This window comes from Carassius gibelio, chromosome A11, assembly GCF_023724105.1.
Source record: "Carassius gibelio isolate Cgi1373 ecotype wild population from Czech Republic chromosome A11, carGib1.2-hapl.c, whole genome shotgun sequence".
Lineage (NCBI taxonomy): Eukaryota > Metazoa > Chordata > Actinopteri > Cypriniformes > Cyprinidae > Carassius > Carassius gibelio.
In genome coordinates this window covers 19,647,534-19,663,876 of record NC_068381.1, presented here as the reverse complement: position 1 = coordinate 19,663,876, position 16,343 = coordinate 19,647,534, and the positions used below count along the sequence as shown (strand labels likewise).

At 39.4% G+C, this 16,343-nt stretch overlaps 1 protein-coding gene across 1 annotated transcript in view; it reads left to right on the top strand.

Moving 5' to 3' along the window:
* The window catches only part of LOC128022609 (dysbindin), a 30,547-nt gene extending 14,217 nt beyond the window's left edge, over positions 1-16,330 (top strand). Inside the window, exons 2-4 of the mRNA XM_052610328.1 lie at positions 5,638-5,787; positions 6,280-6,423; positions 15,609-16,330. Coding sequence (XP_052466288.1) covers positions 5,638-5,787; positions 6,280-6,423; positions 15,609-15,853 — 539 coding nt within the window. The 3' untranslated portion in view covers positions 15,854-16,330. The remainder of the gene's footprint in view (positions 1-5,637; positions 5,788-6,279; positions 6,424-15,608) is intronic.
* Positions 16,331-16,343: the final 13 nt, after the last annotated feature.

Sequence of the window (16,343 nt, the reverse complement as noted above, 5' to 3'; positions counted from 1 at the left end):
CAAGGTCATGGAAAAATGAAAGAGGAGATCCCTGCAGAGTTCAGAGAGGCGAGTTTAAGTTTACGTGTTGAATGATTTGACATTTGGATATTAGAATGCCAATAGGTGAAGCCTTTATTTCAGTCCTGGTGTGCTCCTGCTACTTTCTTAGTTTGACTCTGCAGGATTAACAGAATGTTCTTCCGATACAATACAATATGGTGGACCTGAAATGAAAAAATTCACATGCATCTGTTTTCTAAATGCATGTTATTGATGTTTCATCCATATTCAATATATGCTAAATTCCTTCATTTGTTATAACATTTCCATCACATGCTTGAGGTATTCGGCCAGTCACAATGCAATAGATAGCTGGCCAATAAGAGCTCGCTGTGCTTTTCAGAACAATGAGCTTTGTAAAAATCGATAGGTTTCAGAAAGATGGGGCATAGAGGAGAAACAATAATGTACATTATGTGGAAAATAAGTTTTTTTTTTTTTTTTTTTTTTTTTTTTTAAACCTTTAACCACATACACACATTGCATTACACCAAATAATGTTCTTTTTAGGAATGTGTTTTTAGCAATGCCCTTTAATTATTTTTTGCTCAAGAATGTTGCCAAATACTTTGTCTATGTCTATTTAAAGGGAACTTTTAAAATGTCTTTTTCTTGAGAAAACAGTATATATATATTGTTAAAAATATATATACTGTTTTATGAATGTATATCTTCCAACACATTATAGATATGGTTCGTAAACACTGTGCTATGGAGCTAAAAGTGTCTCAATAAAACAATTCATATAAACAATTTAAAGATATAAGTTGCATACGTTATTGTTAGAATTATTTAACTAGTCCCCAAACCTTGATATTTATGCATAACTTTGATATTTATGTTTGTTGACTCAGTTGATTGAAATTGACAGTTTGCAAATTATATATTACAACACATCTGTGTTAATGCTCTCATGCTTGCATGTCAAAAGATAAACTTGCTTACACACACAGGACTGTCAGATGGAAACATAAGTGGGACATCCAGCTTCCCCTTTGCCCTTTTTCTGGCTGTGGTGGTCAGCTAGTGCAGATCTCATTAGTTATTCAGAGTGACAGCGCTGTGGCCCCTGGATGCATCACATCGTCCACACTGCCATCCACCAGGCGAGAGGGAATGACCCCATCTAAACCTTACACGACTACCTAAAGTGGCAGTTTGCCTGTCAAATGTGATGACTCGTGAATTCTTTAAACAGAAATTAAAAGGAACTGCAGTCATCACAGTCTTACCCTCCATGGTGTAAAATGTTCTGCTACCCTAAGATAATATTGTAGATCAGGGGTGTCAAACTCAGTTCCCGGAGGGCCGGAAAGTGTTCCATAATAGAAAGCAATGCACACAGGTTTGAAATGAAGTGAAAGATATGTCCAAACATGGGTGGAGGATGATATATACACTGTCTATAACAAAAACAAGAGTTTGCAGATTGTTTTGGAAAGTTACTCATATATATTTTATGAATGTATATCTTCCAACACCTAATAGATATGGTTCGTAAACACTGTGCTATGGAGCTAAAAGTGTCTCAATAAAGATAAATGCACACACTACATTCACATAATGCACACACAGGATTCATACATGAAATCATATGATTCATAAATACACACACAGGATACACAAATGCGCACAAAATTTACAATTGCACACACAAAATTTAAAAAGAACAGAAGATTCACAAATGCATACAAAATTCAGAAATGCACACAAAATTCAGAAATACACACAATTCAGAAATGCAAACAACATTTACAAATGCACTCAAGATTCACAAATGCACAGGACAAGATTCACAAATGTATATCTGATGCACACACACATATATCTTGATTTACAAACTGCTTGAATGTTTAGATTATAATTCAGGTTTATTTTTTATAATTTTTTTTTTTACAAAATATAAATTTAAAAATTTCTCAATACATATAGCCCAGTGACTGCAGAAAAAAAGTTAACCATGGTTTCATAAATTTGCAATAGGCAATTATTTCATTTTATTGAAATATTTTAATGAAAGTAAAAAACATTTTACACCTTTTTGAATATTTAAGTATATCTAAATATTATTTTGTTTGCAATATAGAAGTCACTTTAATTATAATATTTGGTCCCTACATCAAGAGAGAGTTAGTGGTCTGCTGCCAGAGGGAAGTGAGTCTCCGACTGCTCAAAGTAAGGAAAGTGAGTTGATCGCTGCGTGAGGAAAGTGAATCATTCGCTCAACTTCGCTGCGTGAGGAAAGTGAATCGTTCGCTGAGGAAAGTGAGTCGTTCGCTGCGTGACTCCTGAGGAAAGTGAATCGTTCGATGAGGAAAGTGAGTCATTCGCTGCGAGAGGAAAGTGACTATCCGGTGAGTCAAAAGTGAGTCAAAGTGAGTCTCCTGCTGCGCAAAGTTGGTGGTCTGCCTGCGCAAAGTGAGTCGCCAGCTGGTTGAGGTAAGTGAGTCGTTCGCTGAGGAAAGGGAGTCGTTCGCTGATTGGCTTATAAGTAAACAATCCCCCACGTGGAGTGCGTTCTTGTGATTGGCTAAAAGAAGGGAAATATCTGATTGGTTGCTGATCATTCCCTGTTTAAAAAAAGCATTTGTGTATTGAGCAGGAGTCAGGGGAGCCTCAAAATTCACACACAAATGCAGTGAAGTTCACAGACCGCAAGCAGTTTGTAAATCAAGATATATGTGTGTGTGCATCAGAAATACATTTCTGAATCTTGTCCTGTGCATTTGTGAATCTTGAGTGCATTTGTAAATGTTGTTTGCATTTCTGAATTGTGTGTGTATTTCTGAATTTTATGTGCATTTCTGAATTTTGTATGCATTTGTGAATCTTCTGTGCTTTTTAAATTTTTTGTGCGCATTTGTGAATTTTGTGCGCATTTGTGTATCCTGTGTTTGTATTTATGAATTCTGTTTGTGCATGTATGAATCCTATGTGTGCATATGTGAATGTAGTGTGTGCATTTATCTTTATTGAGACTCTTTTGGCTCCATACTGTGCTGCCTGGTCTGTTTTGAAGTTGTCCTTATAAAGCCGTCTGTATCATATTTGATACACACAGTTCTGAGGCCACTAATTTGTTGATCAAAATATGAAGAAAAACTATAATCTATACATGAATAGAAGAATAGTGTTTTAGAAGTCTGCTATACTGTTAATTTGTCTAAGCTATTAGAACGTTTGGTAAATATCAGCAACTGCATCATACTGCATGCTTGTGCTCTGTTTGGGTCTCTAAATAAAACTGGTGTGTCTTTCTTCCTTGAATATGACCTCCATATTCTCCTATATCATCATATATGGTTCATAAAAACCTGATGCAGTGAATCATATATGATGCTAAAAAAAAACAAAAAAAACAATATACAACAATCACTGACAGGTGAAGTGAATAACACTCATGATCTCTTCATCACGGCACCTGTTAGTGGTGGAATGTATTAGGCAGCAAGTGAACATATTATCCTCAAAGTTGATGTGTTTAGAAGCAGGAAGAATGGGCAGGTGTAAGGATTTGATATTCTACTGTTTTGCTCAGGAAGTTAATGCTGGTTCTAATGGAAACATGTCAGAATACACAGTGCATCGCAGTTTGTTGAGTATGGGGCTGCATAGCTGCAGACCAGACAGGGCGCCCATGCTGACCCCTGTCTACTGCCAAAATTCCCAACAGAGTGCACGTGAACATCAGAACAGAACCATGGATCAATGGAAAAAAGTGGCCTGGCCTGATGAATCACATTTTCTTTTACATCCAGTAGATGGCCGGGTGTGTGTGTCCTATCTGGGGAGCACATGGCAGCAGGATGCACTATGGGAAGAAAGCAAGCCGCCGGAGGCAGTGTGATGCTTTGGGCAACGTTCTGCTGGGAAACCTTGGGTCCTGACCGTCCTACCATCCATGTGGATGTTACTTTGACACGTACCACCTACCTAAGCATTGTTAAAGACCATGTACGGCCTTTCATGGACACTATATTCCCTGGTGACTGTGCCCTCTTTCAGCAGGATAATGTGCCCCGCCACAAAGCAAAAATGTGCTGAACAACAATTCAGATCCTTGGAGGCCCCACCTCACAACTTACAGGACTTAAAGGATCTGCTGCTAACATCTTGGTGTCAGATACCACAGCACACTTTCAGGGGTCTAGTGGAGTCTGGGCTTCGATGGGTCTGGGCTTTTTTGACAGCAAAAGGGGGACCAACACAATATTAGGAAGGTGGTCATGATGATATGCCTAATCAGTGTATATTTCCAAACTAATAAGCTGTATATCAGAAAAATTAGTTGGCCCCCTTCGTCACATGGCCTGGGACAACGTTTCCCTTTATCCCACTCAGACGATGGCCCTGTTCTACAACACGTCTGATAGCAGCTGCTCTCCCAGTACACACAGTACACACCAGACAATCTTTACATTATTCCTATTTTAGACCAGGTTTAAAAGGCAGATCCAATAATTTCAGGCTCAGCCTGTTCCTTCTAATTATGGTTGACTTGTGGGACGCTGTCTCTGTAAGTCTGGATGTATTAATGACTTGTGAAAGGAAAATAATGCCATTCTCTAACAGGTTACAGCCGTGGTGCAAGCTTTAGGGCTGTTATTTCAGCTGAGCTGATGTGTGCTCCTGTGTCACTTTTCAAGGACAGTGAAATACAAACTTAGGCTGGACATGTCATACTGGCAACCAAAATTAGCTTGATTGTTGCTTGTGTGTGCTGTAAAGAGTTTTTGTGTAATTAAAAAATAGACAATGAATGCAGTCTACTAATATACATCCTCTATATACTGTACTGCATCTGATGAAAGCTGAAATGAAGTCAGACAGCATTGCTTTACTCAGAACTGGTTGTTCATGTTTTTATTAGGTAAGTTCCTGGGGTCAGGGTGGTAGATGATTCATATTGTCTATTTTGAGATCCTTATGCATGAGCTACCACATTGAGATGTCTCTGTATATAGACCAATGACTAACATCTCTGCTTCCAGGCCAAAGGTCAGTTTTTTTGGCCAGCCGATATTGCTTCCATAAATTACTGTCATACATAGGCTATGTCTGCCTAATTTTATTTTTTTTGTAAAACATGTTTTCAAATATATGTTTATAATCAAAAAAGGACATCTTATTGACTTCTGCCCATTCATTTAAGCAATGTGACAGAACCATGGTTCCAAGGTGTCATTATATGTGTTTACATGACACTCTATGACAAGCTACTGCAAATAATACTGTGATATTACAAATAAAACTGTTTCAGAGTGACTTTTTTCTTTTTAAACCATTTTCCTTTGTAACATGTTGAAAGCATGTTTGTGATTTTGTCCCCATACAACTACTGTATAGTTCAATCAGAAACACACACAAACAAGCATGTTTATATGGCGGCGTATGCTAACTAATACTAATGATAGTATAAAGATTTCAATTGTAAATTGTGCCCCCTGCTGGTGGAATTATTATTATTATTTAATTTATTTGAAAGGGTTGTAGATTGCAACTTGTCCGTTATTCGACTGGAATTAACTAACTGTTGTATAAAAGCGAATATTCGGTCATTGTGTGTTGACCTGGTGTCTCTGTTGTTGCTGGTAGCGGAGACGGAGCATGTGCAGAGTGTCCCGGACCCAGATTCGACCCAGCAAATGAGGATGAGAGAAAGACAACGATTCTTTGAGGAGGTCTTTCAACATGACGTGGATGTCTACCTTTCCTCTGCACACCTGCAGATAGATTATAAGAGACGTGAGTTTGAACACAAACATAATTTTTTCAATTGTTATATATAATATTTATAATATAATAATATAATGTTATTATTAACTATTCTTAGGGGAAAATACTTCTAGTGTGCTAACAATACTACTACTAATAAATAATAATAATATAAGCTGTCATTGCTACACATGCCAATTTTTTTAGTGTGTGTGTGTGGGGGGGGGGGGGGTATCTCTGCAAGCGTGACATTTTATTTTATTAAATGAAACATTGACTGCAAGCTAACTTCTTGTATTAGTTCAGAAATGTTATCATCACAAATCATCAATTTTAATAGATCCATATCACACATTATTATAGCAAAACCCATTTGTTCAACAACTATGATTTTTGTTCTAAGACATGTGTTAAGATAGATGAAATAAGCATAAACAATATTATAAGTAGCCAAATACACAATATTCATTTCCAATAATTGTCTTTTTATCTAAGATGCTGTCTTTGACCCTCCTATTACAGCTCCCTTAGGAAGTATTTCATCAATGGAGGTGAACGTTGATATGCTAGAACAGATGGAGCTGGTGGACATCTCTGATCAGGAGGCCTTGGATGTCTTCTTCAGTGCCAGCGGAGAGGAAGGATCGCTGACGCCCCATCTTCCAGGTACATACTCCAAACCAGTCTAAATAGCCATCAACAAATTACATCACTTGCATCAAAATTTTTTATACATTAACATTTAATCATTTAGCAGACGCTTTTATCCAAGCGACATTATCAACTCCTCTCTTCACTCTGGAACATTTCCGTAAGCATTCAAGCAGGCTTGGGTAAGTCCACTGCTCAAGAAACCATCTCTAAATCCAGTGCTTCTTGAAAACTACAGACCGGTATCCCTTCTTCCATTCATTGCAAAGACACTTGAGCGAGCTGTGTTCAACCAGCTTTCTATGTTCCTTGTACAGAACAACCTCCTGGACAGCTACCAATCAGGCTTCAAAAGTGGCCACTCAACTGAGACTGCTCTACTCTCGGTTACTGAAGCCCTGCGACTAACAAAAGCAGCTTCAAAATCCTCGGTACTCATCTTACTGGACCTTTCTGCTGCTTTTGACACTGTTAATCACCAGATTCTCCTGTCCACCCTCAGAAATGGGCATCTCTGGAACAGCACTCCTATGGGTTAAGTCCTACCTCTCTGACAGATCCTTCAGTGTGTCTTGGAGGGGTGATGTTTCAAAGTCGCACCACCTTTCTACTGGGGTTCCTCAAGGCTCAGTACTTGGTCCACTTCTCTTCTCCATCTACATGACATCATTAGGATCTGTCATTCAGAAGCATGGCTTTTCTTATCACTGCTACGCTGATGACACCCAACTCTACTTCTCATTCCAACCAGATGACCCGACGGTAACTGCTCGCATTTCAGCCTGTCTGAGTGACATCGCTAGCTGGATGAATGACCATGACCTTCAGCTTAACCTTACGAAGACAGAACTCCTGGTGATTCCAGCTAACCCATTGCTTCATCACAACTTCTCTATACAGCTGGGCTCATCAACCATTACTCCTTCGAGGACAGCCAGAAACCTAGGAGTTGTGATGGATCATCAGTTAAGCTCCACAGACCACATTGCTACAACTACCCAGTCCTGCAGGTTTGTCTGTTACAACATTAGGAAGATTAGACCCTTCCTGTCAGAGCAAGCAACCCAACTTCTTGCCCAAGCTCTTGTTCTCTCCAGACTGGACTATTGTAATGCTCTCCTGGCGGGCCTTCCTGCATGTACTGTCAAGCCTCTGCAATTGATCCAGAATGCAGCAGCGAGGGTTGTCTTCAATGAGCCAAAAAAAGCTCACATTACTCCTCTCCTCATCAGGTTACACTGGCTACCAGTAGCTGCTCGCGTCAAATTCAAGGTACTGAAGCTTGCCTACAAGACGACCACTGGCACGGCGCCAACTTACCTAAACTCATTGGTTAAATCTTATGTGCCCTCCAGAAGTTTGCACTCTGCATGTGAACGACGCCTTGTGGTACATTTGTAAGCGACTTACAAATGAGACCAATAGAAGCAGTCAGGTCAACAAGAGAACAACAACAGTATACAAGTGCCATGACAAGTCTCAGTTAGGCTAGTACAGAACGCATAGCCAGGTTTTTTTTTTTTTTTTTTTATAAATGAAAAGACAAGAAAAGGAAAGGTGCTAGTGTTAGTTGGTTAAGTGCAGGCGAAAAAGATGAGTCTTTAGATGTTTCTTGAAAATGAGTAAAGACTCAGCTGTACAAATTGAGATTGGGAGGTCATTCCACCAGCTGGGCACAGTCCAGGAAAAGGTCCGTGAGAGTGATTTTGAACTTCTTTGGGATGGTACCACAAGGCGTCGTTCACATGCAGAGCGCAAACTTCTGGAGGGCACATAAGATTTAACCAATGAGTTTAGGTAAGTTGGCGCCGTGCCAGTGGTCGTCTTGTAGGCAAGCTTCAGTACCTTGAATTTGACGCGAGCAGCTACTGGTAGCCAGTGTAACCTGATGAGGAGAGGAGTAATGTGAGCTTTTTTTGGCTCATTGAAGACAACCCTCGCTGCTGCATTCTGGATCAATTGCAGAGGCTTGACAGTACATGCAGGAAGGCCCGCCAGGAGAGCATTACAATAGTCCAGTCTGGAGAGAACAAGAGCTTGGGCAAGAAGTTGGGTTGCTTGCTCTGACAGGAAGGGTCTAATCTTCCTAATGTTGTAACAGACAAACCTGCAGGACTGGGTAGTTGTAGCAATGTGGTCTGTGGAGCTTAACTGATGATCCATCACAACTCCTAGGTTTCTGGCTGTCCTCGAAGGAGTAATGGTTGATGAGCCCAGCTGTATAGAGAAGTTGTGATGAAGCAATGGGTTAGCTGGAATCACCAGGAGTTCTGTCTTCGTAAGGTTAAGCTGAAGGTCATGGTCATTCATCCAGCTAGCGATGTCACTCAGACAGGCTGAAATGCGAGCAGTTACCGTCGGGTCATCTGGTTGGAATGAGAAGTAGAGTTGGGTGTCATCAGCGTAGCAGTGATAAGAAAAGCCATGCTTCTGAATGACAGATCCTAATGATGTCATGTAGATGGAGAAGAGAAGTGGACCAAGTACTGAGCCTTGAGGAACCCCAGTAGAAAGGTGGTGCGACTTTGAAACATCACCCCTCCAAGACACACTGAAGGATCTGTCAGAGAGGTAGGACTTAACCCATAGGAGTGCTGTTCCAGAGATGCCCATCTTTCTGAGGGTGGACAGGAGAATCTGGTGATTAACAGTGTCAAAAGCAGCAGAAAGGTCCAGTAAGATGAGTACCGAGGATTTTGAAGCTGCTTTTGTTAGTCGCAGGGCTTCAGTAACCGAGAGTAGAGCAGTCTCAGTTGAGTGGCCACTTTTGAAGCCTGATTGGTAGCTGTCCAGGAGGTTGTTCTGTACAAGGAACATAGAAAGCTGGTTGAACACAGCTCGCTCAAGTGTCTTTGCAATGAATGGAAGAAGGGATACCGGTCTGTAGTTTTCAAGAAGCACTGGATTTAGAGATGGTTTCTTGAGCAGTGGACTTACCCAAGCCTGCTTGAATGCTTACGGAAATGTTCCAGAGTGAAGAGAGGAGTTGATAATGTGAGTCAGCGAAGGTATGACTGAAGAAGAGATCGCTTGAAGGAGATGAGTGGGGATTGGATCAAGTGGACAAGTAGTAGGATGATTGGACAGGAGAAGTTTGGAGACGTCCATCTCTGAGAGTTGGGAGAAGAAGGAGAAAGAGTGTGCATCTGTCATTGTGAAGTTGTCCTCAGTCTGTTGTGTGGAGAACTGGTCACTGATGGATCTTGTCTTATGTGAAGAAAACTGCAAAGTCGTCTGCTGTAAGAGTTGATGGAGGAGCTGGTGGTGGCGGATTAAGAAGAGAAGAGAAAATCTTGAAGAGTGTCCGAGCGTCACAACAGCTGTAAATTTTGTTGTGGTAGTAGGATGTTTTAGCCGTGAAGACATTTGCAGAGAAGGAAGAGAGGAGAGACTGATACAAACTGAGGTCGGTAGAGTTTCTTGATTTCTGCCATTTCCTCTATGCAGCCCTGAGTTTAAAGCGGTGTTAACGGAGAACCTCAAAGAGCCAGGGGGCAGATGGGGCGGTGCGTGCTGGTCTAGACAACAGTGGGCAAAAGTTGTCCAAACAAGATTTTAAACTGGAGCAAAGAGTGTCCGTAGCGCTGTTAGTGTCCAGAGCAGAAAACTGAGGGAGTGCAGGAAGCGAGGATGAAACCACAGAACATAGGCGAGATGGAGAGAGGGAGCGTAGGTTTCGTCGAAAGGTGACCTGCGTTGGTGTGTGAGGCACTTCAGGAGTAAGTGCTAGGTTATCAGTAGAGCCCGACCGATATGGATTTTTGGGGGCCGATGCCGATATTAACTCGAAAAGAGCCGATTTATAAGCCGATATTTTGGTTTTAAAAATAATCTGGATATTAGACCCATTTCCTATAAACAGCACTTACACAACATTCAGTAGCAAAATATCTGCCTGTTCTATGTATGTGGGCTGTATAAATCATTTTCCAGAAGGGATTATGTTAAAAAAAAGCCTTAGATTACAGTCTCAATGACTAAACAATTGCACATCAAAAGTATATATTTTTTAATGATCAAAAAAGTCTGGTTTTAAACATTTAACACTTTTACTTTCTTCCAGTTGAAGCTGGTTTTAACAGTCTGTGTGTGTACTGTAAATAAATTATAATACTAAAGTTAAAGTATTTGCAGAAGTAGTCCCACACTTTGCTGCTACAGCATTCACCTTTTTCAGCCATCTGTAGGGCAGAAAGAGAGACATAGAAAGAATAAGCATGTGTATTAATAACATCTCCATGTATCATTACTCATGTCATCATTAGAATTATAATAATAATAAACAGGGATCTCCTACATAGGCAAAAATGAGAAATATATATAAATATTTTAATTTGTCAAGCAATAGGTATTACCTACTTATACTTAACAATATTATTTCAACATTTTCCTGTTATATCTGTAAAGCTGCTTTTAAACAATCTGTAAAAAAGAAAAAAAAAAGAAAAGAAAAAAGCGCTTGTTCAGATACATGTTTGCTGCTGACCGAAAGGAGGAACAACAGACTTTGAAAGAGCTCCCGCTAAAAGTTTTTAAAACTCCACCTACGCCATAGCGCAGCGCAAATCGCGTTGTATCTGAAGGGCAATGCTGAACCCATCGGCAAGCGCCGTGCATACCGCGTCCTGTGTGAAAGGCCCATTACTCTGTCATTATGTGGGAAACACACCGCAATAGAATAAGAATAAGTTAAACGCTTACGTTATAGTTTGACCTCTTATTAACGTTCGCGCTCTTCCACTGATAAACATGGTATTAGCTTTGTGGCTTATCTAATATAGCAATGCATTAGCGGCTGTAAGTGATGTTACAGAATATTTAGAAGTCATAATGATAGGACCGTTAGCTAGAACTACCACACCGTTTTTATATACAGTGTATGAACTAAATCTACAATCATTTCATATGACGAAAGACAGACTCACCGTCAAAACAGTACATCTCCGTGGCTTGGGTGATCGCTTTCTTCTGTAGTGAATTTCTGGCGCACTTGTCAACTCTGGAGCTGCAGAGCTCCCTCTGCTGGGCAAACTATGCAACACTCATAACATGAGTGAAGCATGAGACTCTGTTTCTCATGTTTCATCGGCCGTTATAAACGGCGATGCCGATTTAAATGCAATTAGCTCATATCGGGCGATAATATCGGCCGGCTGATATATCGGTCGGGCTCTAGTTAGCAGTAATGAGGAAGTGGTCTGAGGTGTGCAGTGGAGCAACTGAAGAGTTGTCCACAGAGCAACAGCGCGTGTAGATGAGGTCCAGTTTGTTGCCTGATTTGTGAGTCGCTGTAGTAGACACTAGCTTGAGATCAAATGAGGTGAGCAGAGTTTTGAAGTCAGCAGCCTGGGGTTTGCTAGTTGGTGTTCCTTCTTGACTGCTGTATCTAACAGGATCAGGTGGCAGGTAATATGTGATCCACTGTCCCATATGGTAATTGTATAAAGTAATAACACCTCTGAACTTCATTGCATTGCCAACAGTTTATGACAACAAAAAATTACAACTTCAGGTTGCTTTACCGATACCATGAACATTATTTGAGTTTCCTGTAATATGTAAAGTGGTATTTTTTATTTTTTTCCTTTTTCACTCAAAGCAAAGTACTGTGCAATGTATAAAGTTACCACCAGTAAGTTGTGGTCAGAGAGTGATTTGCCTGATACAGCTGGACACTGCAGTCAAGCTGAAATTTCTACTAGCAAGGGTAACACTTTAGAATACTGTTTCTTACTTACTACATAACTAATAAGGAATTATTGAAGAACTAACAGGTGATTATTCATTAACACTTAACTCACTACTGTTAACTACTAAGAAATATGTGTTAACTAATCAGTATGTAATATAATTTTATGATTGTGTTAAGTAACAGTTAACTAATCAGTAACTAATATATTCTGTGAAACCTCTTGAAGAACTACTATTAATTATCTACTTGTTAAGGTTCAAGAAAAAAAACGTTCATGCTTTTCCAGCAGGAACGTAATAATGCGGACATGGCTTGAGAAATTGTCAAACCAGGCAACCAATTGCTAAGCTGGCAACACAGTAGGCTACCCAGGCATTTTTTATTCTTAGCTTGCCCCATCAATTGTTACTAACACTTCTACTTTTCCTGCAGCCAACAACTACAGCAGCCGAAGAAAGCTCAGCAGGTGGCTCACGCAGCTATCTCTCCTCCTCCTTTCATGCTCCCATTTACTTCTATGTTCCGTCACACCCTAACCATCCTTAAGACCTATTAGCAGTCAGACCAATTCCTTATCAAAGAAGTTCACCGAACCCTCAACCCCTCTAATGCCAACCCATCTCCGTTCATTCAAAACAATGATCTACCATAGCCAACCCTCTTTAAAATCCCTTCATCCATCTATAACAGCCAATCCTCACTCCAGCCACCCCGGCAGTGCCAACCCCCGGCTGGAGCCTTTTCCGTATCTCCCCACTGCCACAGCAGCATCTGCTCTAGGGCTGTAGCTATCGAATATTTTAGTAATCGAGTATTCTACCAAAAATTCTATCGATTAATCGAGTAATCGGATAAAATGTGAATTATTAAAAAAGTGCAATATTAATGATGCAAGAGAAAATAAGACTCCTGGGTCTCTTAAAATGAACAACTAAGTTTCCTTTTTTATTATTATTTTTTAAATGCATAGAATGCAATGCATGCATCAAAAATAAACATTTAATTAGTACCCATTGTTTCTCTGTCTGTACTTGTACTGTGAACAATGACAATAAAGTTGACAGACGAATTAAGTGCATTTGAGTGCCATTCAGTTGTGGTTTTAAATAAAGCATTTTCTGAGATGCACATTTATTAAACACATAAAACATTAATTGAATTTATCTTTTAATTATTGAAAATTAACTTAACTTTTTGGTAACACAGGGGATTTACTATTTAAAATAAAACATGGAAGAAATTTTGTGTGATTGAACCTAAAAAACTAAAAAAGTTTTTTTTTTTAAATAGTAGGCTATGTACATTCTGCTGAACAATAGTCTTTAACCAGACTTTTATTTTAATGGGTTGACGTACCTTTACACCTTCAGTGTGTTTGATAAAGGAAGAAGTGCTTCTGCTCCATTCATTAACAGAGACACACAGAACATGCAGGATTTATATTTTAATAGACTGTTCCGTCTTAATATTTACAGATAATAGTCCATATCATGATTTGATGTAAGTGCAATGACCTATTTTTTATTAATTCATTAAAAATTTGGCAAATTCTGTGCAATTCCGTGTTTAACTGTGAATTCCATTTTTATGACTGGATTCTCTCTTCGTTTTTTGCATCGCGGAAATCATAGGGCCCTAGTTGTGGTATCCCAGCTGTATCTCGCAATGGACACATGCCACGGCGTTCTCTTTACGTTTGCCCACACCCTCAAATCAAAACACTGCTGACTCCTTGCAGTATGCGATTTCAGACGCATCGCTTGTGTCTCCTTCCGCTTTGTGGGTGATGTAAACACGTTGTATCACATAAAAAAAAAATCACTGGAAAAATAACCTGGCCTGAGTTTTAAAATAAATTAAAAGAGGCTTCGAGGCATAGGAAATTGCCTCGATCATTTTTTGTAATCGAGTCACTTGAGTAACTCGAGGAATTGTTTCGGCCCTAGTCTGCTCCAGCAAGAGCCTTTTCTGTTTCTCCCCACTGCCGCAGCAGCGTCTGCTCCCGCAGGAGCCTCTATCTACGTGTCTCTACTGCCGCAGGGGTGCCTGCTCCCACAGGAGCCTCTATCTATATTTCTCCGTATCTCTTTACTGCATTTTCCCTACTGCCACAGCAGTAGTTGCTCCCGCAGGATCCCTTTCCGTCCTTCCCTACTGCCGTAGCCATTCTCGCTCCCGCAGGAGTCTTTAAAAAAAAAAAAACCCGCTCAACAAACTTAACGTAAAGCATCGCTAACAATCTAATGCACATGCTCATTATATCAAAATTCTCCAAGGGCTCATATGTCCCGACACCATTTTTAATTTTGGACAATTCTTTACTACAGGCATGCTACAGCAATCATAAGTCCTTGAACGTGACCTCAAATGTCGCCATTGTTTTATTAAGTTTCAGCTATTCACTGAATTAATCTATTTAGATTTCCCCTACAGGTGGCCAAAAAAAAAAAAGTGAGAGAAAAGTGTTTATTACATTTGAAAATATTAGTCTGAAAGAAGAAAGTCATATAAACCTAGGATGCCTCAAGAGTGAGTAAAACACACGTTATTTTGATATTTGGTTGAACTAACCCTTTAAATTAACATTCACCAACCTGCCAAATGCAGGTGAAGAACCTAATGATGGGTAACCCATATAAACTCAGTCATCTCATGAGCCTCCAATATTAAAACAACGAAGCATTACTAGGGTCATACATCGGACACTTATACACCTTGTTTTAAAATTCCTATTCATTGTTTTTAAAATTACTGAAAAAAAAGTACAAATGCAATTTTGTTTTTATTTTTACTGTTTTTTATTTTTTTTATTTTATACACAAACAATGATTTTAATAAACCTGAAAGTGTTTAATTAATTGATTCATAATCAGATTTAATAATAAATATATTTAAGGCTAAGCAGTGATTTCTGTTCAGAATTGTGTTTATTTCTGATGTTGGCCATTTAAACTTCACTGCGTATTTGATGATATTTTATGCAAGAATCATAAATAACAACTATTTCATCCCAGTACAGATGATTTTTAGTCATGTCTGGGAGTTTAAATCCTGGTTACTTTAGAATCGGCTCTGAGTTGGGTTTTGTGCCTGTTTGGAGAAAAAAAATCAAGGCAGCAATTTAGTTAGTGTGGAAAAGGCTTAAGTCTTTCACAAAGACAGGTGTGACTTTTTCAGGAGACCTATTTCAAGGACATCTGTCAGTTACTATGAACATTTTCTATGTGGTCTTGCATAAAGAATGGCTTAGAGCCATTTTAAGAGCCACTGTTGTTAAAGAAAAAAAAAAGACTGTTTTTCTAGTAAAAAAAAAAAACCTTTTATAGTTTTAACATTTTCCAGGGAAGTGTCATAAGAAACAGTCACTCATTATATGTTGAAGCCATCTGGTTCAGATCTAAAAGCATCACTAGTCATCAAGTCATCTACACTGAACAAATGTCTTGTAGATAAAATGGCTCAGTGAACAATTGTGTCCAATTAAATTAAATAGTCACTTCTTTTCCAGCTCTTGGCCACACTGACATAGAAGAGAATGGACTGCTGAGATCTCACGTGTCCTTGAGAACTGCTGACCCTTGTGAGATCAAATCCCGATTGTTGTCCACTTCCTCCAACTCCACCTGTGACAGTCAAGCCTCCAACGAGGACGGATCGAGCACTCCTATCGTTCAATCAGATGATGAAGATGTGCATGAAGATGTGCCCACAGCCAGCGATGCCACAAAAGAGCAGTCTGCCCCCTCATTATAAACTGCCTTCTCTTTAATTACTGACAGTTTGGGAAGTGTAACATGTCTAGCTTAAGACTGTTTCATGGGTGGATTGACCGGTTTGAGCCCATAAATCAATCTACCAAAGACCTTCATGAATGCTTGTATTTCACAACACTTTCAAGGCCACTATTACTCCACACTGAGAGCGTCACACTTCCTAGCAATTTTGTAATATAATTTGCGTCTTAGCAATATTTGACTGTATCTTTTGTTGTTCTGTGGAAATATAGGTTTAGAAATGCCTACACACATTTTGCAATGCTCTTTACAAAGACTAATGGTGCTCTGTAGGCGGACTACATTGAATTAAGGTGATGAGTCTCGTGAAAACATTTCCAAAGAAGGAAACAAAACATAAAATAGTAACACTTAAGAATAAGGTTCCATTAGTTAAGGTCGGTTTATGTATTAATTAACATGAACAAACAATGAACGATACATTTGTTACTGTATTTATTAATTAGTTA